The sequence below is a fragment of the Lithobates pipiens genome, unplaced genomic scaffold (genome assembly GCF_037356315.1).
Source record: "Lithobates pipiens isolate NorthernLeopardFrog02 unplaced genomic scaffold, aLitPip1_a1.2 Scaffold_8, whole genome shotgun sequence".
NCBI lineage: Eukaryota > Metazoa > Chordata > Amphibia > Anura > Ranidae > Lithobates > Lithobates pipiens.
Window position 1 is genome coordinate 550,305,963 of NW_027507903.1, and position 26,774 is coordinate 550,332,736.

At 44.2% G+C, this 26,774-nt stretch overlaps 1 protein-coding gene across 1 annotated transcript; it reads left to right on the forward strand.

The window, feature by feature from the left end:
- Window positions 1-26,761, forward strand: PDLIM2 (PDZ and LIM domain 2). The gene is made up of 4 exons (XM_077469855.1): window positions 1-165; window positions 469-627; window positions 15,276-15,411; window positions 23,376-26,761. Exons 2-4 carry the CDS (start codon window positions 501-503, stop codon window positions 23,539-23,541), a joined length of 429 nt encoding a protein of 142 aa, XP_077325981.1. The 5' UTR covers window positions 1-165; window positions 469-500; the 3' UTR covers window positions 23,542-26,761.
- The last annotated feature ends 13 nt before the right edge of the window (window positions 26,762-26,774 follow it).

The window sequence follows — 26,774 nt, forward strand, 5'->3', positions numbered from 1 at the left end:
CACAGAGAATCAGGTGTGTCCTCAGGACAGGAAGAAGAGACTGCAAGTGACAGAAGGACAGAGTGAAGCAGGAGCAGACACACTCAGCAGACCAACACTCAGAATCTAGGACTGGCACCACTACAAGGGGCATCGCTGGCAACAGAAGAGACGTCTGTCTGACATGTGAGCAGTCTAGGATACAGACAGGCTGAGGGCAGGGTGGGGACCAGCAGTGAAGATGGGGGGGGAAATTATAGAGTGCTGGGTATAAAGTGTGTGTGTGTGCTGGGGGGACAGAGAAAATATTTAAAGAGAAGAAAGAAAAGCGCATAGAGAGAAAAGCACCGAGCCGAGCACAGGGCGGAAACATGCTTACACAGGGGAAAATTAGTGAGAGAGGAAGCCTGCTGAACAGGGATGAAAGACAAGTGTGAGAAGTAAACAGTCTTTTGTGTTTGCTGAATTCTCAAACTCTCTTCATTGCAGTCTAGAGAGGAGAAGAGGACGAATCGTACAAGATGAGCTGGACGCAAGAACAATCCGATGTCTACAAGATGCTCCATGGGAACGAGGAGGTCAGAACTAGCCCAAGACAGTCCAGCAGCTTCAAAATACTGGCGGAAGCCCTGGAGAACAACCCTGACGGTACTTAGAGAACTTTATTCTATAGATCAACCTTTCTACGTTTTAAAATGAAGGAAGCCTTAAAATAATTGTTTTAGGTCTCAGAAAACCCCTGCCATTGTTTTTTTTATATACCTAAACTCACAGTACATTGATGTGGTGGTCAAAGGTAAGAATGTATGGTCATTTGACTTACATTTGTTGTCAGGATGGAAAAGAGCTCCTTACAACTTGGGGGTCAGTGGGAAGAATGCTCCTTATATTGGTGATCAGAGGGAAGAATGTTCCTTACATTGGTAGTCAGTGGGAAGAATGTTCCTTACATTGGTGGTCAGTGGGAAGAATGTTCCTTACATTGGTGGTCAGTGAGAAGAATGTTCCTTACATTGGTGGTCAGTGAGAAGAATTCTCCTTACATTGGTGGTCAGTAGAAAGAAGGCTTCTTACATTGTTGGTCAGTATAAGCATGCTTACATTGGTGACCAGTAGGAAGAATGTTCCTTCATTGTTGGTTAGTGGGAAGAATGTCTCTTACCTTGGTAGTCAGCTGGAAGAATGCTTTCATTGGTGGCCAGTGAGAAAAATGCTTCTTACATTGGTGGCCAGTGAGAAGAATGCTCCCTACATTGGTGGTCAGTGAGATGAATGCTCTTTACATTGGTGATCAGTGAGAAGAATGTTCCTTACATTGGTGATCAGTGAGAAGAAAATTCCTTACATTGGTGGTCAATAGGAAGAATGCTACTTACATTGTTGGGTACTGAGAAGAATGCCTATTACATTGATAGTCAGAGGGGAGAATGCCTACATTGGTAGTTAGTGGTAAGAAAACACCTTATAAATGAGGTCAGTGGGAAGAATGCTTTTTACACTGATGGACAGTGAGTTGAATGCATCTTACACTGTGGTCAGCAGGTAGAATACTGTATGTCCTACACCGGTGGTCAAGTGGGCAAAATGTCCCCTTAAAGAGAGCTAAAATGATCATTGGTGTCAGTGGTTACTTATCAAAAATGAGTCACTGTTTAAGGAACTCCTCCTAGCAACCCTTGGAGGAACCCTGGTATTAGGGTGCTATTAATTCTAGGGCTATAAGCTGACAATTGACGCTAAACATGCCACTGCTTGAACCTGCACTCCAGCTTTACCTGTGGTTACTAGGATAGCTGTGACTGTGATTGGCATCTACAAGCAGATAATACTCTCCCTGAGCTTCAACTTGTGGTTACTATCTCTTTATTGACTGTTACTATATAGAAGCCAATCGGTCCAATCCAGGAGAAAGAAGGATTATTTTTAGGAGCTAGCTCCACTGACAGTGACTATAGAAAACCTCAAGAGTTAGATGCCAGTTGTAATTTTTATGGAGCATTGACTACCTGACTCCAAGAATTTGTCCAGTTCTGGCTTATTTGCAGATATTACCACTGGTAGTACTCTCCATAAGGTTCAGCATATGGTTACCTCCTCATATGTGACTGTTACTAGTACTTTCTAGCAGATATTACCAATGCTAGTACTGTCCCTAAGCTTCACCCTTGGGTTACCAGTTCATATGTGAGTGTTACTGGTACTTACAAACAGCTATTACCACTACTAGGAGTCTCCCTAAGCTTCAGCCTGTGGTCACCACCTCATTTGCGACGGACACTCTGCCACTACAGCCACAAGACAGCACTGACACTGCAGACATAACACATCTAATCAGGTGTTAGTAATATAATTAACACTATAACTGTTGCCACACCCTCTAGTAGGTAGTAAGCCCTAAGGCTGGTGGTAAGTCCTAAGGGCTGTTGCATAAACTGCTGCCACTTACCATACGGCCCCATTCTAGCTGATAGTTCTTTTAATAGCTGCTGTAATTGTTTGGGTTGTCACTGAGCAGCAATACCAATAATCCAATAAATATAACTACCAATACCTCTACCTGTAGACCATGCCGCCACTTAGGGCTGTACCTCAACCTACTACTACTGCACATACTATAACTGCTAAAGATTAACTGACAGTTACCATCAGCTTAGCACCATCTTTAGTTGATTTGTTATTACACCAAGTACTTCTATTAGTAAGACTGTTGCATAAGTGAACTAATAGCTTACTAACTATGTGCTGAGTAAAGGAGGATGCAGTATGTGGTATGCAAAGTAAAGGAGGATGTAGTCTGTGGTATGCGTTGATAGGAAGGAGGAAATTGGGTTGCTGCCACCGGCAGTACCTGTCATTACTCGTCTAAGACACTGCTACCATACTAGAAGGTTTCTCTTTATGGCAATTAGAATATTTTGCTTCTAGAGGGTTCGAGGCAGTCCATGCAGAGGGGGTGAGGGTGGGGGGAGGCACCCTGCAGACACCTCAAGGGCCTGATTACTATGGGAGAACAATAACAAATGAACTAGGTCTTCTAACCTGTCTCACCAGTATTTCTCCAGATGAGCCTTTGTTGGCAGTGTATGTGGGGGTTTTATAGACCACCTAAATTGTCATCAGATATAGTGAAAACATGGCCATTTAAGCCTGTCATCTAATTTCTGTGTAGGAGGGAGCTTATTGTTAGATTTTTTATGTATGTATCAGAAGGAGTGAGACTACATGGTAGGGGTCAGGCAGAGCTGTGAATTCTGGTAGGGAGATCTCATTGCGGGAGTCATCAAAAAATACAGTAGATGATTTATCCCACTAGCATCCACCCATCATTGACATACCAGTTTTCTTTGGCTTGATGGTTTAAAATCCTATTTTGTAGCGCACTTGACAAAACTCTTCTTGTTCTTACTAACTGGTGTTGCCTGCATGCTGCCACAGTCAGTCATCCAATAATTAAGCCATTTCTGTCAACCACACTGTGAGGACTGGTGTTAAAGTACACCTGCTTTAAGAGGAAGAGGAAGGCTGCCATTATAAAGTGTGTGTAAAGCCAACATTTTCTTTTTTGTAGTTTTGGTTGGAGTAGGTTAGGTACCCCTTACCACTTGTGAATGGGACCATCGCCAATTATATGCGAGACCCTCAGTGGGGGCGGGGGGTGTTCCAAGCGATTAGATGCGGGAGGCAGCCCCATTAATATCAATGGGTGGTTGAGAGCTCCCACAGCTAATTGCGGCCGCTCACTTGTCATCACATGTAATGGATTTCAATGGGGCTTCCTACTGCATGTAATTTGCCAGGAACACCTGCTGGGGTTCTCACAAGTAATCAGTTGCAGACTTATTTGCAAGTGTGAATAGGACCTAAGACCCCTATCAGGTTTTTACTTTTGCAGTCCGTATCCCACCAGGGAGGTAGTTTCTGTCCCAGAAATGCGTCTGGAAGTGAGAGAAGAGCTCTTCACAGGGGATATCCCCTTTAGGACCGTTGTCACCAGAACAAGTGCCCCCATTGGAAGTTTCTCCTCACCTCCTGGACAACTTAAACATTTTGCATTTCCTTTCTGTACCGGAGACAATGGTTTCGAAAACAAATATTGAGGGCAAATCTCACCAGCGGCGATACAGACAGCAATAGAAACTTGAAATAAGTTGTAGCCCTTCTATCTAAAACTATAAAAAAAACATTTAGACATTAGGCAAGTTAGAATACCTTATATCTATAATTATATCTACAAGCATCAGCACAGCACCCAGGCAATTAGCATTTTATTTAAAAGGAAAGTCCTATATATTTCTCTTATGAAAACGATGACTGACTTGTTCTAAGTCTGCAATTAGGTGGCGAACATATAGCTGCCATTTGAAACAAGATTCACAGTTGCACCTATCTTTCTATTCACATTCTGCTTTTACTGTAATATTATATATCTACACGCCTTTGAAGGCACATTACAGACCCCTATCACACACATCCTTCCACATACCCATGAGAAAGGAAATTTGGCTGCAATAGGCTAGCCATTCTCAACCAGATTTCTGTGGAACCCTAGGGTTCCTCTAGAAGTTGCTAGGGGTTCTTTGAGCTGTGGTTGATTGTCCTGCTAATTTAAAATGCCTGCATCGTTCTGGTGCCAACGCCACTTGGTAAAGCCAGTAGCATGATACTAATGATCTTTTTAGCTGTCTATAAGGGTGGAATTCTGACCACGTATGTAAGAGATATTCTGACTACTGATCTCCAACAAATGGGCATTTTTCCCATTGATCCTCTGATGAATTAATTTAAAGCCCATCTGCACTCACTGCACAGGTTAACTGCTCTTTTTTGTTTATGGGAGAGGATAAAGGAGATATACTTACCTAATCCTATGATCCTCTGGCACCCCTGCATTCCAACCAGTCTTGAATTGTAGACTGTTCCTGACGTCATCAAGCCCAGAGTAGGCTCCATAGACCGGGAACAGTCCACCACTAGACTGTGGGTGGGGGGGGGGGCATTTTTCAGTAAAACGAATGATCAGGTTAATATAAGCTTTCTCCTCACCCCTGGTCAATATGAACAGATGATCCGTGCAGCCCCATACAAACTATAAAATTTTCTGCTGATTTTTGTCTTCAGATTCACCAAAACCATGTAGTGAAAGGGCCTGCCTGATTGCATACAAATTGAAACTCCTAAGGTTTGACTTCATATTATATGGTTTTGGTAAATCTGAAGACAAAAATCAGCAGAAATTCTGTTAGTATGTATGGGGCTTAAGGGTTACTTGAGACCTGAAAATTATTTTAGGGATTCCTCTGGGATAAAAAAGTTAGGAAAGGCCGCTATGGGCAATATCACTACTTTTACATTTTGAAATTAGTTAAAAAAATCTGTTTGTGATTAAATAATACATTGGTATTATACCAATTTATACATCAGTCCTTAAAAAGGAACAGTTGTGGAGCCAACAGGGATCAGGGCCAAGGGGAAGGACGGCTGGGAACTATGGCATTTTTCGTTTGTCTGTAGATCCCGCCGTTCAGGTCAATGACACGGCTGCATTTGACCCAGACTAGAAATTCTTAACGTTGTGCTTTGATATTGGTAGAATAGTCACATGTCCTCTGAACAAGTTAAGACAGCACTGAGATTAGTGTTCACTCCCCAGGCTGTGACATTGATAAGGATCCAACTGAACACAGGGATCAGAGTTTGTAGCTGTCAGTGCTGAGGCTGGAGCACCTATTGGAATGCCCCAAGATCTGGCGCAGTCTGGGGTGAGGTTGAAATAGACTTATAAGGCATTGAATCTAAAGCTGTACAAACTAAGTTCAGACAAAACACAAGCTGCTTCAATGCTATGAGACTAATAATTCATTTCAAGTATGTACTGACACTTCGAGGACTAACAGATAACCCGCATAGATTGCCACATATAGGAATATACTTAAAGATCTGAAGATAACAGAGACATTTCTTCTACAGGACTGTTAAGGTAGACCGACATAAACACAAATGTAAGGGGACGGTTAGGGCTAAATTTAAGAAATAAGAACTAAAACTTGGCTTGCTTTACATTATGAAGCAATCGCAGCACTAAAGTTCAACTTTTACATACTTTATAGAACTACAGCATAAATAAAATAGGTTCTTTTTTTATATGTAAATAGGGAAATGCACACAGATTGCCTACACAACTATTAGGTTTTCAGTTCTCATTTTTCTAGTACAGGTTAGAAGCTCAAAGGACTGGTTAGTTATTGTAAACCAGCCTTTCTCAACCTTTTTAACATGAAGCAGCCCTTGAATTTACTTTAAGATCTCAGGGCAAGGTTACTGATCATTTTTATATCTACAGCCTGCAAGTGTAAACCATAAGTTGTAGTTCTAAGATGAAAGAATAAGGAATCTGTCGTACTTATCATATTTAACATCCAAGGCTACTCCATACGATATAATTTTTTATTAATTTGTAATTCTATTAAAATGAAATAATAATGGTCAGAACATAAATACAAACAGTGAAATTTGCAATGCTCTCTAAGATTGGTTGTCAGTCAAATAGTCATCCCTTGCTGGTTAGCGATACAAGAACCCTAGAACACCTAGAACACTGGTGGTCATGTGGGACATGTAGGAAGAATGTTCCTTTCATTACTGGTCATTGGGAAGATTACTCCTTATATTGGTGGTCAGTGGGATGACTGCTTCTTACATTAGTAGTCATGTAGGAACAATGCTCCTTACTTTAGTAGTCATGTAGGAACAATGCTCCTTACATTAGTGGTCATGTAGGAACAATGCTCCTTACTTTAGTGTCCTTTAACCACTTCAGCCCCGGACCATTTTGCTGGTCAAAGACCAGACCACTTTTTGCAATTTGGCACTGCATCGCTTTAACTGACAATTGCGCGGTCATGCGATGTGGCTCCCAAACAAAATTCATGTTCTTTTTTTCCCCACAAATAGAGCTTTCTTTTGGTGGTATTTGATCACCCCTGCGGTTTTTATTTTTTGCGCTATAAACAAAAATAGAGCGACAATTTTGAAAAAAACGCATTATTTTTTACTTTTTGTTATAATAAATATCCCCCAAAAATATATAAAAAAACATTTTTTTCCCTCAGTTTAGGCCGATACGTATTCTTCTACATATTTTTGGTAAAAAAAATCGCAATAAGTGATTATAGATTGGTTTGCGCAAAAGTTATATCGTTTACAAAATAGGGGATAGTTTTATGGCATTTTTATTAATAATTTTTTTTTTTACTAGTAATGGCGGCAATCAGCGATTTTTATTGTGACTGCGACATTATGGCGGACACATCAGACATTTTTGACACATTTTTGGGACAATTGTCATTTATACAGCAATCACTGCTATATAAATGCAGTGATTCCTGTGTAAATTACACTGGCAGTGAAGGGGTTAACCAGGGGGTGGCAGTGTAGGGTTTAAGTGTTCCTAGGGGTGTGTTACTAACTGTTGGGGGCTGGGCTTTAATTTAGTGAACACTGATCTCTGCTCCAATCACATGGAGCAGAGATCAGTGTCACTAGTTGCTAGGCAGAACGGGGAGATGCTGTTTACAACGTTCCTCGTTCAGCCGCCCCGTGAGACGATCGTGGGTATGTGACCGGACTCACGGGGGTCCCGATCAGCACGCGAGTGCGCCGCCGACAGGGGCGGCAAATTTAAAGGGACGTACAGGTACACCCATTTGCCTGCCCGTGCCATTCTGCCGAAGTACATCGGCATGCGCTGGTTGGGAACTGGTTAAGGATGAGCTCAGGTGTGTTCTCACAGCCGACGTGCAGAGCCTGCCAGGAAGTCAGCACTGCGCTAATCACAGGCAGTGAGACATTTCCCGATCTCTGCAGCCATGCATCAGGACAATGTCTCGCTGCATGTGATTAGCGAAGCGCAGTGCTCGGGCTTTGGACGTGGGCTGTGTGAACACGCCAAAGCTCATCCTTAGTGGTCGTGCAGGAAGAATGCTTCGTACATTAATGGTCATTTGGGAAGAATGTTCCTCCCACTGGTGGTCAGGAGTAGTGATGGCCGAACGGTTCGCCCGGCGGTCGTTTCGCGGCGAATTTCCGACTTTCGCCGTCCGCGGGTTCGAACGCCTTTTTCCGTCGTTCGCCCCGGCGGACTTACGTGTTTAATGTATACAAGAACTTTAACCTTTCGTGACACGTTTATCATGTGTTACAGGACAACCAATTGAGACATGACAGCTCATGGACACTTGGACATTCCCCCTAACCTATAAATACACCCGATCCGGTGGCCATTTTACATTCTTTCTTCTGTCACTGTAGGGAAAGGATCCTGTGTGGAGTAGGGACAGAGAAAACGCTAGCTATTTGGTACACAAAAGTTCTTTTCAGGACTGGTATAGGTGTTAGGTCAGCAGCCTGAGTTTCTTTTGTCAGTTTAGATAAAGGGACAGAGCGCTGTATGCTGCTATTTTAGGGACAGCTCAGCCAGATTAGTCTTTCTTCATCATCATCATCATCATCATCATTAGCTGTTACTATCAGGTCCACAAAAGAGCTGTTCCAGCTAATCGTTCCAGCCTACTCTTTTTTGCCAATTTGTATAGGGACAGGCAGGAAGCAGTGTGTCAGGCAGTGAGGATAATTTTAAAGACTTGCTGTTACTATTAGTTCCACAAAGGTTCTTTTCAGGACTGGTATCAGTGGTACGGTAATAGGCTTGTACACGTATAATATTCTTTCTTCCAAATATAGAAAGAATATTATACTTGACTGCTGCCCTTCTGCTGCAGTCTGCTAATCATTCACAACTCACTTGTTCCACAAAAGTTCTTATAAGGACTGGTAACTTGGTCTGTCTAGGGTGCTACGGTACATAGGCTTGGGTGCGGTACAGTCTGCTGTTCTGTAAGGACCGCTATCGGTCCACAATAGATAGGGTTGCCGTGCACTACTGCTGACCGCTGCCCTATACTGCAGCAGTCCTTCAGCGGTATAGGGACTGACGCACAGTCTGCTAAACACTAATACACAACCTGCTTGGTCCACAAAAGTTCTTATAAGGACTGGTAACTTGGTATAGGGTGCTACGGTACATAGGCCTGAGTGCGTTACAGTCTGCTGTTCTGTAAGGACCGCTATCGGTCCACAATACATAGGGTTGACGTGCACTACTGCTGACCGCTGCCCTATACTGCAGCAGTCCTTCAGCGGTATAGGGACTGACGCACAGTCTGCTAAACACTAACACACAACCTGCTTGGTCCACAAAAGTTCTTATAAGGACTGGTAACTTGGTATAGGGTGCTACGGTACATAGGCCTGAGTGCGTTACAGTCTGCTGTTCTGTAAGGACCGCTATCGGTCCACAATACATAGGGTTGCCGTGCACTACTGCTGACCGCTGCCCTATACTGCAGCAGTCCTTCATTGGTATAGGGACTGACGTACAGTCTGCTAATCACTAACACACAACCTGCTTGGTCCACAAAAGTTCTTATAAGGACTGGTAACTTGGTATAGGGTGCTACGGTACATAGGCCTGAGTGCGTTACAGTCTGCTGTTCTGTAAGGACCGCTATCGGTCCACAATACATAGGGTTGCCGTGCACTACTGCTGACCGCTGCCCTATACTGCAGCAGTCCTTCAGCGGTATAGGGACTGACGCACAGTCTGCTAAACACTAACACACAACCTGCTTGGTCCACAAAAGTTCTTATAAGGACTGGTAACTTGGTATAGGGTGCTACGGTACATAGGCCTGAGTGCAGTACAGTCTGCTGTTCTGTAAGGACCGCTATCGGTCCACAATACATAGGGTTGCCGTGCACTACTGCTGACCGCTGCCCTATACTGCAGCAGTCCTTCATTGGTATAGGGACTGACGTACAGTCTGCTAATCACTAACACACAACCTGCTTGGTCCACAAAAGTTCTTATAAGGACTGGTAACTTGGTATAGGGTGCTACGGTACATAGGCCTGAGTGCGTTACAGTCTGCTGTTCTGTAAGGACCGCTATCGGTCCACAATACATAGGGTTGCCGTGCACTACTGCTGACCGCTGCCCTATACTGCAGCAGTCCTTCAGCGGTATAGGGACTGACGCACAGTCTGCTAAACACTAACACACAACCTGCTTGGTCCACAAAAGTTCTTATAAGGACTGGTAACTTGGTATAGGGTGCTACGGTACATAGGCCTGAGTGCAGTACAGTCTGCTGTTCTGTAAGGACCGCTATCGGTCCACAATACATAGGGTTGCCGTGCACTACTGCTGACCGCTGCCCTATACTGCAGCAGTCCTTCATTGGTATAGGGACTGACGTACAGTCTGCTAATCACTAACACACAACCTGCTTGGTCCACAAAAGTTCTTATAAGGACTGGTAACTTGGTATAGGGTGCTACGGTACATAGGCCTGAGTGCGTTACAGTCTGCTGTTCTGTAAGGACCGCTATCGGTCCACAATACATAGGGTTGCCGTGCACTACTGCTGACCGCTGCCCTATACTGCAGCAGTCCTTCATTGGTATAGGGACTGACGTACAGTCTGCTAATCACTAACACACAACCTGCTTGGTCCACAAAAGTTTTTATAAGGACTGGTAACTTGGTATAGGGTGCTACGGTACATAGGCCTGAGTGCAGTACAGTCTGCTGTTCTGTAAGGACCGCTATCGGTCCACAATACATAGGGTTGACGTGCACTACTGCTGACCGCTGCCCTATACTGCAGCAGTCCTTCATTGGTATAGGGACTGACGTACAGTCTGCTAATCACTAACACACAACCTGCTTGGTCCACAAAAGTTCTTATAAGGACTGGTAACTTGGTATAGGGTGCTACGGTACATAGGCCTGAGTGCAGTACAGTCTGCTGTTCTGTAAGGACCGCTATCGGTCCACAATACATAGGGTTGACGTGCACTACTGCTGACCGCTGCCCTATACTGCAGCAGTCCTTCATTGGTATAGGGACTGACGTACAGTCTGCTAATCACTAACACACAACCTGCTTGGTCCACAAAAGTTCTTATAAGGACTGGTAACTTGGTATAGGGTGCTACGGTACATAGGCCTGAGTGCAGTACAGTCTGCTGTTCTGTAAGGACCGCTATCGGTCCACAATACATAGGGTTGCCGTGCACTACTGCTGACCGCTGCCCTATACTGCAGCAGTCCTTCATTGGTATAGGGACTGACGTACAGTCTGCTAATCACTAACACACAACCTGCTTGGTCCACAAAAGTTCTTATAAGGACTGGTAACTTGGTATAGGGTGCTACGGTACATAGGCCTGAGTGCAGTACAGTCTGCTGTTCTGTAAGGACCGCTATCGGTCCACAATACATAGGGTTGACGTGCACTACTGCTGACCGCTGCCCTATACTGCAGCAGTCCTTCAGCGGTATAGGGACTAAGAGTTTTGTCACAGGGTGATTTAAAAAATGACAGGCAGAGGAAGAGGCAGGCCCTTCCGCAGGGGTGGTAGGGGTAGGGCAGGAGCAACAGCCTTGAGCCAAAGTGGGAAGTTGCAGAAGGTGCGTTCAATTACTTTAAAGGACGCACCAGACTTGGTTGAGTGGCTCACTCAGCCTTATTCTTCTGCACCCTCCTCATCCTCTCGATCTGCACCCTCTTCTTCACTCTCTGCTATGTGCACCCCCAAAGACACTACCACCAACAACACCACCACCACCACATACCTTCCGCTTGAGTGCAAATGGGGGCCTTCATGCTCCAGTGTTTTAATAGGGACCCCCGTATAAAAAGCATGAGGGTCAAGGACCAGTACTGGGTGGCAACGTACTTAGATCCCCGGTACAAACACAAAATGGCGGAAATGTTACCGCCGTCGCAGAGGGCTGTCAGAATGCAGCACTTCCAGGCCTTGCTTCGAGAAATGCTGCATTCTGCTTTTGCGTGCGCTGGCAGAGGAGCAATTCCCACTCCCAGAGAAGGATTTGCGGGTACCAATCCAACAGCGCCTGCAAGAAGAGGCCGGTTTGAAGATGTGTTGGTGACTTCGGATATGAGGTCATTCTTTCAGCCGACCCATCGACAGGTGTCATCCGGATCCAGCATCAGGGAACGCCTAGACCGTCAGGTGTCCGACTACATTGGGTTAACGGCCGATGTGGACGCTCTGAGGAGTGATGAACCCCTAGACTACTGGGTGGGCAGGCTTGACCTCTGGCCAGAGCTTGCCCAATTTGCAATCGAACTGTTGGCTTGCCCCTCATCCAGTGTCCTGTCCGAAAGGACGTTCAGCGCAGCAGGGGGGATTGTGACCGATAAGCGTACTCGCCTAGCTCACGACAGTGTTAACTACCTCACATTTCTAAAAATGAATGAGGCATGGATCTCGGAGGAATTCAACACATGTGATCAGTAGACCATGTATATGTCTATAAACAATTTTTGGAATCAAGCACACAGACCTTCTTAATTCATTTGGCTCACTTCCCTGACCCAAAAAAGCACACCGTACTATATGCCCCTACCCTCCTCTTTGAAGAGGTTGAGCGGTGTCATATTTCTACTGGGGCTGCTTATTATGAGGGGTTCCCACCATCCCTGTGCTGTGCTGACTTCCTCCTGGGTGTTCTTATTATGAGGGGCTCCCACCATCCCTGTGCTGTGCTGACTTCCTCCTGGGGGTTCTTATTATGAGGGGCTCCCACCATCCCTGTGCTGTGCTGACTTCCTCCTGGGGGTTCTTATTATGAGGGGATCACACCATCCCTGTGCTGTGCTGACTTCCTCCTGGGGCTGCTTACGGTGCTGCTGTCAGCGCTGTATGTCACGGAGCTGCTGTCAGCGCTGTATGTCACGGAGCTGCTGTCAGCGCTGTATGTCACGGAGCTGCTGTCAGCGCTGTATGTCACGGAGCTGCTGTCAGCGCTGTATGTCACGGAGCTGCTGTCAGCGCTGTATGTCACGGAGCTGCTGTCAGCGCTGTATGTCACGGAGCTGCTGTCAGCGCTGTATGTCACGGAGCTGCTGTCAGCGCTGTATGTCACGGTGCTGCTGTCAGCGCTGTATGTCACGGAGCTGCTGTCAGCGCTGTATGTCACGGAGCTGCTGTCAGTGCTGTATGTCACGGAGCTGCTGTCAGCGCTGTATGTCACGGAGCTGCTGTCAGCGCTGTATGTCACGGAGCTGCTGTCAGCGCTGTATGTCACGGTGCTGCTGTCAGCGCTGTATGTCACGGAGCTGCTGTCAGCGCTGTATGTCACGGAGCTGCTGTCAGTGCTGTATGTCACGGAGCTGCTGTCAGCGCTGTATGTCACGGAGCTGCTGTCAGCGCTGTATGTCACGGAGCTGCTGTCAGCGCTGTATGTCACGGTGCTGCTGTCAGCGCTGTATGTCACGGAGCTGCTGTCAGCGCTGTATGTCACGGAGCTGCTGTCAGCGCTGTATGTCACGGAGCTGCTGTCAGCGCTGTATGTCACGGAGCTGCTGTCAGCGCTGTATGTCACGGAGCTGCTGTCAGCGCTGTATGTCACGGTGCTGATGTCAGTGCTCTGTATTACGGTGCTGCTGTCAGTGCTCTGTATCTCCTGCACCCTCTTGTTTGCCTACCCTGGTCCCTGACCTTCCCTCTCCTCCATTGCCTTCATTAGCTCCATAGTCCTGAATTGTCAGAACAATTTCCCAAATAAAAAAAAAATGCTTGTAGTTATCGATCCCAAATTCACCTCATACATGTATTATGCTATTGTCCAGGTGGTGGGACTACGTGCTACCCCCTAATAATTACCCCGTGGCCGCAAATTCGACCTAAAGGTTTGCGAAATTCGCCTCCCATTGAAGTCAATGGAGCCCGCGGCGAACGGTCGTTTTCGCGAACGTTTGTGCCCGTTCGCGTTTCGCGTTCGCGAAACGTCCCGTCGGAAGTTCGTCCATCACTAGTCAGGAGGAAGAATGCTCCTTACATTAGTGATCAGTGGGAAGAATACTCCTTATACTGGTGGTCAGTGGGAAGAATACTCCTGACATTGCTGGTCAGTGGGAAGAATGCTCCTTAGATTAGTAGTCAGTGGGAAGAATGCTCTTTACATTGGTGGTCAGGAGGAAGAATGCTCCTTACATTAGTGATCAGTGGGAAGAATATTCCTTATACTGGTGGTCAGTGGGAAGAATGCCCCTGACATTGCTGGTCAGTGGGAAGAATGCTCCTTAGCCCTTGTACACACGGTCGAAGAATCTTTCGGAATGAGTCTTATCGGACCGTGTCGTCAGATAATCCGACTGTGTGTGGTATGCATCGGACTGATTCCGTCTGAATCTCCGTCCGACCCAATTTTCCAACATGTTGGAAATATTTCCCGACCAACTGGGCCGGACGGACCTAATCCGATCATGTGTAGAGCATTTTCATCGGACCAAGTGCCACGCATGCTCAGATCAAATTCCTACATCAAAGCTATTGGCTACTAGCTTGAATGTAGTCCCATCGTAACGAAATTACGTCATCACATTCTGAAAGATCGGATTTTTCGCCAACTTGGCCCGACCGTGTGTATGCAACAGTTTCGGACACAATCCGTCGGACTAAATCCGACGGGCAAAATCCGACGGATTTGGTTGGCAAAATCTCCGACCGTGTTTGTACGTGGGCTAAGATTAGTAGTCAGTGGGAAGAACGCTCTTTACATTGGTGGTCAGTGAAAAAAAAAATTCTCTTTACATTGGTGGTCAGTGGGAAGAAGGCTTCTTAGATTAGTTGTTACTGGGAAGAATTTCCCTTACATTAGTGGTCAGTAGGAAGATAGCCCCTTACAGATGAAAATCTCATTGGAGCCAGTGGTAGTTTATCCAAGATGAAAAAATTACTCACTGTTCAAGGAACACCTATCAATCCCCGGAGGAACCCCGGGATTCAAAAGAATCCTGGTTGAGAAAACCATAACCCTTTACATCCTCTATATTTGAATCAGTTTAATAAAATGTAACAAACATGTTGAGATGCATTTAAACAGTTATCTGTTGTCTGTACACATCAGCTGCCAACCTTCAGTATTTGAAGGATGCACATGAACAAAGAATAGAAAGGTCTTGTGATCTGGCTGGCACCAAGAACCAACTGGAACAGTCATACAGTTTATCTTTTTCCTAGGAAGATGTGACATGCTCAGAAGGTGCACATATAGGAAATACATCTCTGAATGAAATAAAGGGGACTCATTCACTTGTAGAAACTATTTGTAGGAATAGGGGAAAAAGTAGGTTTCAGTCCTATTGGAATCTTTGAATGTCTTGTATGGAGCTCAGAATAAGGGGATTTGTTTTGCTGTATTCCAGGTATTTCCACATCCTTCCCTAGCAGACTGTCACCCAGTGTACAGAAACCTATAAGCAGCAGTACTATGCAGAAACCCATCCTCAACACAGTGCCTTCCCCGGTGAGGGTATGCGAGAAGTGCAACAAAGGCATCAGGTGAGTGCTGTGACACCATGATCTGAACGCTGAATGAATAGTGGGGTCAAGTAAACACTGTTATAAAGTTATATAAAATGAATAATAGTACAAAATTCTGATCAAATTCATACAGACTCACCCAGTCAAATTTACTGCTGTAATCTATGCAAAATGGCCATCTTTAATGCCATCTTTAATGCACTTAACAAATGAGCACCCTTTTATACCCTGCTATTTGAAAAAAAAAAACAGATGTATTAAACAGGTATCATTACAAAAACAATAATACACACTTCCACCCTCACACCTGTGTATCACCACTGCGCTTACACTTAAAAACAAAACAAAAAAACAAACAAACAAAACAAACAAACAAAACAAACAAACAAAACAACAACAAAAAACTTGCTGCCACTCTAAATAAATAATAATGTGCAAAAATCCTACCAAGCAGTATAGAATGAGCGGCGCTAAATACTCAGTGAATATGCTAATAATACACAATCTCAACTCAAATGTATCCAATAAAGTATACACATAACATAAATAACATTGATTGTTACCACTTTAAACTATAATAGCAACACCCTGTGAAGTGAATAGTTGCAATAAATTCTATGAATGAATTGTGTATTATTACCATATTCACTGAGTATCTAGCGCCGCTCATTCTACACTGCTTGGTAGGATTTTTGCACAGGTATCATTACAAGAAGTATTATTTTTCTTGAACAAAAACCACATTCAGACCAGGTTCATCTATATGCGAATTGGATTCAGATTTCTCGGCATCCAATTCGCATGACAGGAGACTGTAACCGGCTCTCAATGGAGTCGGTTCACACAGCTCTGGGGTGGCTGTGGTGCGCATTTAGAATGGGTCCTGTGTGTCTTCTGAAGTGATTAAGGTGCGAATTCAGGCAAAAATTTGGACCTGATTTGCACCTGAATCGGTGAACAGGGATACACCGGACCCCATGCTGTGAGCCGTGGCTCACCGTGATTGGAGCCTCACAGTTAGAATTTTGTTCATTCGAGAAACATTTTCTATCCTGTTCCTTCCATGGCAACTGCTGGTCAAACAGAGGCTAAGATGGCAGCTTCCATGGCTGTAAAGGAGAGGAGGGTTTAGATCTGCCTTACAGACCTTACAAGTACAGGAAAATGCCTGTTGATCTGTCAGAAATGCCCTCTTGTACAGCATTTTTGTGGACTGAGTGGTGTCAGCCTTGCCCAGTGCCTTTTGCTAAACTGCTAACCATTCCCAGTTTAGATTGCTACAATATAAAAGCTATTCCATCTGTAGTCCATAAGATGAACCAGATAACACAGGAAGTGTGCAGGGGACACAGGGCAGCTCTGATTTTCAGGCAGAACCAATGGGTAATTTTTGCAATTATCAAACATATATAACATTTTGCTTTATATAATTCCTGGTGATCCTTCCATGAAGGTCCTTGTTCAGGCACTTCCCATTATTAGGGTGGCAACGCTCTCTCCTTGTTTTCCAATTGTGTTCCTATGTTGTCACCCAGTCATATTGGCTTCCTATAAAGGCTACGATTGGCCATTTAAACACACATTACTCAGGCTTGGTGCACTGTTGTCACAATCTGGAAACCAATGACTGAAAGACCTGCAGAATGTAGAGGCTCAGTCCAATCCCTCCTTCCAAAATGACCAGATGACACATTTTATTTGTCGAATGGCCATAGCAGCCATTTATTACAAACCAATAAATACAACATTCACAAGAAAACAAGTTTAATGCATATAATACAGTCAATGCATAACAACTAAACCAACCTCAACTTATTCCCAGTCTAAGGTCTTTGAAAGCCTATATACTCACGATTAACTGGTTGTATCTGCCATCCAATCAAATGCCCCCAGCTGCAACTACACCGGCTCAGGGACAATTAACCACTTATCAGATACAACCTAATTAATGCCCCAATGTTACCACTGTATTGTTAGGAAGGGACACCCATACCTCTGATGGTCCCAACCCACAATTTTCCACAGTTAGGAAGGGACACCCATACCTCTGATGGGCCCAATCTACAATTTTCCACATTTTTTAAATGTCAGTTGTTTGATATATACACTGCCACCACTAACTAAATTCAGCTTGCACCTGGAAGATTTGAAATACGGAAGATATAATAAGCCAGGCCTTTTAACCCCTTTCGCCGCCAGGTCTGTACGTCATACGGCAGGGGGTATCATCCCTTCTGAAACTGACAGGCAGACCTCCTGCCTGTCAGGTGAGAGCATTTGGGTGGCTCCGCTGCTGCCCGATCGCTCGCACACACCCCCATTGCGGGTGCTGGCGGGTAGAGGGGAAGGAGAAGAGCGGATACACACATGTCCTCTCTCCACCCCTTCTTCTTGTGCCCGTAAAGCGACATCTCTGACATCACTTCTGGGTCGAGCACTCGGTGTCCCTGCCTTGCTTAGCCAGGAAAGGATTTTTTGCAATGCGATCTGCATTACAAAATATTCAGTGGAGCACAGGGGAGACATGCGTGGTCTTTTAGACAATGCATATCTCAATAAAGAGAACCAGTCACCTAAAAATCATCACATAGGGGAGTGTTTGTCCCCTATGTGATGAAAAAAAAATTATACCCAAGCACATAAAATCCCCCCCCCAATTTTTTTTTGAGGCCCCCACATATACAGACACACCCCCATGAACGTAAACGCATTCGCTGGGGCACCTATGCGTGAAAGCGTTGATTACGATACACATGTTACATATCACGATGGACACTGGAGTGAGAGCAATATTTCTAACACCAGACCTCCTCCGTAACACTACTCTAATACCTATAGGGGGCTTTTGAAGCGTCACCTATAGAAAATATAGGGTACTGAAGTTTGTCTCCATTTCACTGCCTTTGTCATCACGTTTGTCGCCATTTCTTTTATTATATTATATTTTACCAAAAATTTGTGTTTGTTCACCCTAAGATTCACGTTAGTGTGTTTTTCACTTTTGCGTTTCCTAGACCATTGCGGTAATATCGTGTGACCTAAAAAATTAGAATGACCATTATTTTATTCTTTCAGAAAATATGTAATATTTGTGGGTTTTGTGTAATCTTTAGGCCTAAAATGATTTTTTAAACATTTGTGCAAAAAACTAAAAAAATGGCTCTGGCAGCAAAATGCTTAATAAAGATGCAATTTTTCTATAAGCAAGTCTGGTTTTCAAGGTCAGCCCCTGGCCTCACATATGTCTTCAATAGGGATGAGCTCAGGTGTGTTCGCATGGACCACGTGCTGAGCCCGCCAAGAAGTCGGCGCAGCGCTGCACTAATCACAGGCAGTAAGACATTGTCCCGATGTGCGGCTGCAGAGATCGGGCAATGTCTCACTGCCTGTGATTAGCGCAGCACTGCACGACTTCCTGGTGGGCTCTGCACGTGGTCAATGCGAACACGCCTGAGCTCATCCCTAGTCTTCACTAGCTTGGCTCTTCCAATTGTCCAGATTTCAGCCTGCACCTCAGTAGCGACAAAACGCTGCCCATTTTTATAGTATGTGTCAGCTTCTACGTCATCAAAAGCTATAACTCCAGTAAGGTCATGTAGACTCTGTAAAGTTAAACTAGCAAAAGAATGCTCGTCCAAAATTAGTAAGGTCAGGCCCAGGGTGGTAGAAGCATGGGAAGGAAAGGGGGGGTTAGTTTACTGGACGTAAAAGAGGATGCACTTCATAGGGTTGCCACCTCAGCCCTTTAAACCTGAACCCATATGAATTACACAGGTTCTGATACTTATTTAGTGCATATAATGCACCAAGTGAGTTTAATTACCACCTTAATCAGCCACAGAACCTGTGTAATCAACATGTGTTCAGGTTTAAGGGGATGAGGTGGTAACGCTAACTTCCAGCAGGCATAGGGTAGCAACATGGGTGGGCATGGAGTTAGAGTGGGGGAGGTGTGAACAGGCTTGGTGAGAGAGGGGGTACAGGTAGGGTTATCACCTCATCCCTTTAAACCCGAACACATATTAATTACATAGGTTCCGTGGTTGATTAAGGTGGTAATTAAACTCAGTGCCTTACCTGCATTCAATTAGCCCCAGAACCTGTGTAACTAATATGTGTTCAGTTTTAAAGGGATGAGGTGGCAACTCTTGGTACAGGTGCAATAGTGAAGGAGATGCAGAAAAGCGTTGGGCATAGATAGTCTCAGTCAGCTTTAACCACATCAAAAGCCTTATCTCCAGTAAGGGGGTGTAGACTTTATAAGGTGAACTAGCAAAAGCGTGCCTGTTCTAGAATGGGCAAGGTCAGGGTGGTATAAGCATGGGAAGGTGTGTTGCAGGTGCAAAGGTAAGAACAGAAAGGAGGGCTTTGTTTTAGGTGCATCGAGTGCAAAAGAGGGTATGCTTCCAGCATGCATAGGGTAATAGCGGTTGTGAGGGGCATGGAGTGAGAGTGGGGGAGGCATACACAGGCTTGGTGAGAGAGGGGGGTACAGTAGGGTTGCCACCGCATTCCTTTAAAATGAATCACACAGGTTCTGAGGCTAATTAAGGCACCAAGTGAGTTTAATTACCACCTTAATCAGCCACAGAACCTGTGTAATTAATATGTGTTCAGTTTTAAAGGGATGAGTTGGCAACCCTATGGTACGGGTGCAATGATGGAGGTACAGAAAATTGTTGGCCATGGATAGTCACTATCAGCTATAACCCATCAAAAACCTTACCTCCAGTAAGGGCATTTAGGCTTTATAGTCATGTACAGGCATACCACACTTTTATGTAAACAATGGGGTTTATTTACTAAAGCTGGAAAGAGCAAAATCAGGCTCTCATCTGCATAGAAACCAATGAGCTTCTAACCCCAGATTGTTCAATTAAGCTTTGGTAATAAAACCTGGAAGCTCATTGGTTTCTATGCAGAAGTGAGCCTGATTTTGCACTTTCTAACTTTAGTAAATAAACCCCATTGCGTACTTAAAAGGGAGGTATGCCTGTATATAGTTCAATCATTTAGCATATGTGTGAAACTTATGATCTGAGTTTGCGTGTCTGTTGCGTACTGACCAGGTATGTCGTAATGACAATGGCATAAATCTATGGTGGCACTCCCATTCTTCTGAAAGTATTTCCTAATGATATAATGTGTGTTTATCTTAGTGATGTACGTGGAGTGTATGACATTTGTTTATCCAGTGTGTGTCACAGTGACTGGAATTCCATAAGCAATATTCATCATGATCACAGCTATGCTGAGAATCTGGGATGTGTTTATAGAGACTTTCCTCCTTCAGATGAACAGGGAACAGGTTTGCTTAATAAGGCAGTGCTGTGACCAACACTGATATGTACAGTATAGTACACAGCGATCAGTCAGCATTCAGAAGCCAGTTGCTGATCTGCCCATCCTGGGAAGATGATGACATACTGTACAGATGGTCATACTCACAGGTCGTATCCATGGTGAACATGGTTGACGGTGCTTTCAAAGAAGTTTGGAGGCTAAGATTGATCCTCCAGTTTCCAAAATACCATTTCCCTGGCTGTCTGACTGTCATACTAATCCAGTGACTTCATTACTTTCTGAGAAGTATACAGATAAGGAGATCTTACTTCCCTCTGACTTTCTAACCTACATGCAACACTGTATCCTGGCCTAGGCCCACAAGGCCAAGGCCTAGGGCAGCACTTTGCAGGGGGCAGCATGGAAAGAGTCCCCGTCAGCTTGCGCTGTTAGTATAGCGCCAGTCTTATGGGGCAAACTGGGCTGAGAGGCAAATAAGTCTAATGCCCCCATTGTATGCGGTTGGCATTCTGCAACTGTGGGGGGGGGGGGGCCTTTCTAATTTTGACTGTCCTCTCATCCTGGACCACAAACCTTCCTCACTGTGCTTCATATTTTCTGATGCCCCGTTGGCATGGTTATATCTTCTTAGTCCACTCAATAAATTTATCAGAAATTTGTGCTTAAAGTAGAACTATAGGTAACACTTTTTTTTCATTTTGGAAAGAGTAAGGGAGGGTTATAATCCCTGTCAGTTTATTTTTTTACTATACCTGTCCCATTGCAGAGATTTCCCTTTATTTCCTGCCCCATAGCCAAACAGGAAGTGAGAGGAAATCTATGCAAATTAAGGGAATCCATTGCCCCCCAGGCCCTCAGAACTAGTGTCTCCAATCGAAAATTTCAGGACAGGTCTTAAACAGCTAGGGGTGTGGCCTTGACAGGAAGGGGTGGGTCATATTTAAATTAGGGTGTGCACAGGTTTAGTCAAGCCTAGGGCAGCACAAAACCTAAATGCACTACTGCCTACACGTTGTTTGTAGTCTATAACTTAGTATGGAAGCTATAAACACTTAGGCCTCTGATGATTTAAGAGGTAGGTCAGCATTATGACATCTTTTATAGTACTCCTAGTACAGATTTCTATGAAATTACCAAGTTGTGAAACATCCAGTTGTAGTCAGTGTGTTACCATCAAAGAGTAAGGCCCGATTCACACCTATGCCAGTTGCAGTTTGAATAATCCAGGTGCATTTTGCATTTTTCAATACATGTTTTTGATCCATTGAAGTCTATGGAACCATAAAATGCACAGATGGGAACTACATCCACATAGCTCCCAACTGTCCCTGATTTCGAAGGACTGACCCTGATTTGGAGCAATGCCCCTCTGTCCTTCTCTCCCCCCCCCCCCCATTTGTCCCTCATTTTGGTCTGATCTATATAGTTGTATATAAAATGCACTTTTTATCTTTCAAAAAGTGTTTCCCAGTGCTAAACCTTTCATCCAATTTCTAAATTGCTGCATTTGTACATTTTAAAAGCCAATATAAAGGAACAGTAGTGGTAAAAAAAAGGTCCCTGTGGATTTAATTGTTTTTTTTTTAAATTCTCCTTTAAGGGGGTGTGGCAGGGGGCATGTCCTTTGCCTACATATGTTTGTTAGCAGGTGTCCCTCATTCCCATCTCAAAATGTTGGGAGATATGCATCCATAGGAAACCATGTTAAATGGACTGTAGTATGAAAACTGAAAATGCACTAATAAATGCATAGGTGTGAACCAGGCCTAAGGGTTCATTTACATTCTGCTGGTTCATTTAATGTGCACTATGTTTAGGCAACCCATTGATTCACCACGTTGCCAACACACCTAAAGGTCCTGAAATTTGAATGTGCTACAAAATTTGTAATGCAGCAGACTATGGTGTACTGCCACCAACGCATTTGTGTTGCCTCCATACAGCGGAGTGCCATGCAAAATTATGACATGTTCTATAACATTTATAATAAAAATAGTGCCTGCATAGCGCCTAAAAAAAGCAGCTCCATTCACTCCAGTGTGAAAGCCCGAGGGAGAAGCTCTGTGTCACTCCTTTCACCCAAAATAGAAGTATGGCCAAAAAGGCTTTGGCCGAACTTCTCTTTTATTATCCCTCAAAGTGCATTTTTTTAAATGCAAGAAGTGCAAATACTTAAATTTGACTTGGTATCAGCCTCTTGCAATTACTAGCAGAGCTCAGGCTGGGAGAGAGAGAAGCACCACCAGGAGTCGATTAGTTGTGCTGCAGTGAAAGAGATTTGCTGATAGGAGAAGAGAGCAGAGTGGCAGAGAGACCAGCTCTATAGTCTGCTGCTTCTCTTTTCACTGTCTAGTCACAGGCTGGAGGAGGCACAAGACCTGTAAGTGTAGCAACTGCAGCGGATAAGAATCAGGTCTCCTCCCCTGCTAGTCAAGACGGTGTCAAGACCACTGCCGAAATTGAAGACTTCACATAGAATAGGATCCATTAGAGGGGTCATATGATAGTCTCTTTAGTATATCAGGCTGTAGTATACAGATGAATATAGATATGAAAGGGTGAAAGACAGACATATGACTTCTAACTGAAATGCAAATCCATTTAATTATTGGTATAGCTGATTAGATAATGCGTGTAATAATTACGGGAGCACTAATGTCCTCTTTGTGTCTGTACAGTGATGTGGCTGTGAGGATCTCAGAAGGACAGTACCGTCACCCAGTGTGCTACGTGTGTGAAGATTGTGGCCTCAACCTACGAATGAGGGGACACTTCTGGGCAGGCAACAACCTGGTGTGCGAGAAACATGCCCGAGCCAGGCACAACACAAACCAGCGCACATGAGGAGATATCCTCAGCACACACCTCTTCACCTTCAGAGAAGCCTACACCTGATCTGACTATTCCAGCTGGAGCACCTCATACCTAAGTGCACCTTACACTGAGCACCAGTGACCTCTACAATGGACTGTGCATGTTATTGCTTGAACAAAGGATTACTGTCACCTTCAGAGAAGCCATTGATGACATGCCTTGTGTTTTAACAGTGATGAGAAATGTTGCCAACATGGTTTGAACCCTACTTCTCCTTTATGAAGGCATCTCATATAGCATTAGAAGGATGGGAGCACCACAAAACTTGATTCAGTCCAGTATTTTAAGAAGTAAGGACTTGGAAAAAACAAAAACACATACTCACCTCAATTCTGTAACATCAGTGTAAAGTTGCAGCTGTCCCACATCAGCTCTAAGACCAAGAACTGAGCGATCACATGGCTGCCGATAGCTCAGTTCTCAGTCTTCACAGAGCAGAGAGCAGTGATGCTCAGTCCCAGCTCTCTACTCTTCCCCTCCAATGCTTACTGGAGCGCCAGGCTAGAGATTGGGTGGGTGCAGCTGGCTTCAGCTCTCAGCCAGTTGTCAATCCAGGTATCTGGGTGGATCCTGACAATATGGTTGGGATCCTTTCAGATCCTGAAGTGGCTCTATGTCAGCAGAAAGCAGGCTTTAGGTCATTGTCAGTTGATTCTGGGTCACAGGAGAGCTAAAATAAGTGCACTCCTGTGTCTCAGAAAAGTAGTATGGCCAAAAAAGCTTTGACCACACTTTGCTTTTCAGTTTGTTTTTTACCAAATGGTAATCAAAAAACCCAACACGTTTCAAGGGCTCAAAACTCTGCCTTCATCAGGGTTTGTCTGGCAGTGGGTTCAAACTTGTACTGGACAACTATTGTAAAACCATTCCCATAATATGAGATTCGGGTCACCAGACTTGTCTGCTATTCTGGCACCCTGGATATCCTATTCTCCATATGATTTTACAATTGTTGTCCAGTACAAGTTTAAACCCACTGTCGGCATACAAGCCCTGATGAAGGGGGAATTTTGAACCGATAAGCGTTGTTTTTTTTAAATTTTGGTGAAAAATAAAATTATTAGTGGAATGAATCAAGCTTAGTATGGCTCTCATCCTTCTAATGCTTTATAGACTTCTCCGGGGTTCCCATGGGGCAACCTGCCTTACTGAGAGCTGCCACTGAGAGTAAAATCTTGACTGCTATATGCTGGCCCACTCTGGGGTCCAGTGCTCCTCCATCACATAACTACTATAGATCTCATAGCAAAGAAAAAACTGTGTATAAGGCCTGCCAGCTTTACACGTCTCTGTCTACTAATGAAACATCTATAGGAAGGGGGGTTATAAATGTTATGTACTGAGAATGATAAGCACTGCACAATATGTGCAAAGGGCAAACTTGTTCTCCTGTCAGAGCATGCGATATGATAAGCAGAGCTGTAACATTATATTATTTCACAAGTCATGCGTCTTCCTCTTTCCTACACTGTTAGATACTAAACCAGACAAAGAACTCTTGTTTTCACAGTGAGAGCCATAATGTTAAAAGCTCCTCTATGAACTTCTTCTATGCTGATCACACCGTCTGAAAACAAATAGACCCTTAGGGCCCATTTAGACTTTTGTGTTTATATGCATTGTTGGTTCCAATGGCACCTTAACACACTAAGGCAGGCCATACATGGTGCAAATTTCTTTCCTGCAACCACGGGTGTCCCCACCGGGAGAAGACAGTGATTATCGCTAGTGGCTATAGCAGCCTCTCGCGATAATCAAATCAGGCTGGATGTACCCAAGTTGAATAATAAATGGTTGAAGCTTCGGACGGTTCCTGCTGAAAAAAATAGGTCATGTCTGATTTTTGATATTTTGACATTTTTTAATGTGCTGCCTTAGCACAGTGCAAATTAACACACCCAAAAAGTGTAAATGGAAACTAAAGTATATCTACTGTAGACCTAAGAACATAAATGTAATATATTGCAGCTTATCAGTCCTTAGATGTGGTGGCTGCATACGTTTTTTCCCAACAACATTTCCAGCCAAGTACTTGATGACCTTGATAAAACTGCAGTCTTGATCACTTCCTGTGAACTACCACTTAGGTTCACACTGATGCGATGCGGGAAACACAGCGATTCCTGTGCATTTCCTGCACCGCATTGCAATCATATGGCATCCATGTCATCTGCTGCAGGTGTCAATGTTAAATAACGACACAACAAAACAGATTGCAAAACACAGTGCGATTGCCAGAATCACATCGCATGGGTGTGAAAACCCATGCAATGCAATTCAGATGCAGAAAAAAGGGTCCTGCACCATTTTTTTGCTGATGCGATTTGAGCCATGCCAAATGTATGGCTCAAATCGCGCCGCACAGACATCACATGTGATGTGCACAGGATTGCAGTGCGATTCCTGTGCAAATCACATACGGTGTCTTCAACTCACGAGTGTGAACCCAGGCTAAAGCTGAATGCTTGTTTGTGTGGAGAAACAGAAAAAAATAAAATATACTTATTCTGCAGGGAGGATATTTATGTCTTAGTCCCTGGGCCTGTACATCTCCTCTGACCATTATGAGGGGTTCCCACTATTCCTGCTGTAGGTTTTTATTTATTTTATGCTATGTCAACTGCAATAGGAACTGGAACACTCAAAGGGTTGGGGGCAGGAGGGGCACAAAACTGTGAGATTTAGCAATGTGAATATCTAAGACATATAAGAATGCAGGGACTGGCAAGCTCCACCTTTACTGAAAATATAACTTTTGGGTGGACTGATCCTTTAAGCACTTTCTGTGTTTAGTAGATGCCAGTTGCAGTTTCTTCTATGGATGGAATCTCACCAATTCTTTGCTGACTATCTATGCTTCAGTTACTAAATCCCACATTTAGGTCCCTTTCACACAGGTATACTGTCAGTTCATTTTTGATGATTAGACACATCAAAAACAGACGGCAATGTATCCCTATGAGCTGGATGTAAGCGGATGTTTACGCTCTAATGAAATATGGAATCTGTTTACTTTACACATAGAGAAATTAAGTCTTATTTCTGCTCCCGATAATTTCAGCTATCATTGTTCAGAGATGTCACAGCATGTAAGAAGGGCAGGGAGGTTGGCACCCGCCTTTGTTCACTTAAATAGAATTGCCTTACTATGTCTATTTTATGTGCTATTAAACTGACTTTAAAAAGGAAATTTACATTGTACG

What these genes read in the sequence shown, in the direction of transcription:
- PDLIM2 (XM_077469855.1), top strand. Translation starts at nt 501, where the DNA reads ATGAGCTGGACGCAAGAACAATCCGATGTCTACAAGATGCTCCATGGG. An exon ending in CCTGGAGAACAACCCTGACG is followed by an intron (nt 628 to 15,275) that starts GTACTTAGAGAA and finishes GCTGTATTCCAG; the next exon opens with GTATTTCCACATCCTTCCCT. An exon ending in AAGTGCAACAAAGGCATCAG is followed by an intron (nt 15,412 to 23,375) that starts GTGAGTGCTGTG and finishes GTGTCTGTACAG; the next exon opens with TGATGTGGCTGTGAGGATCT.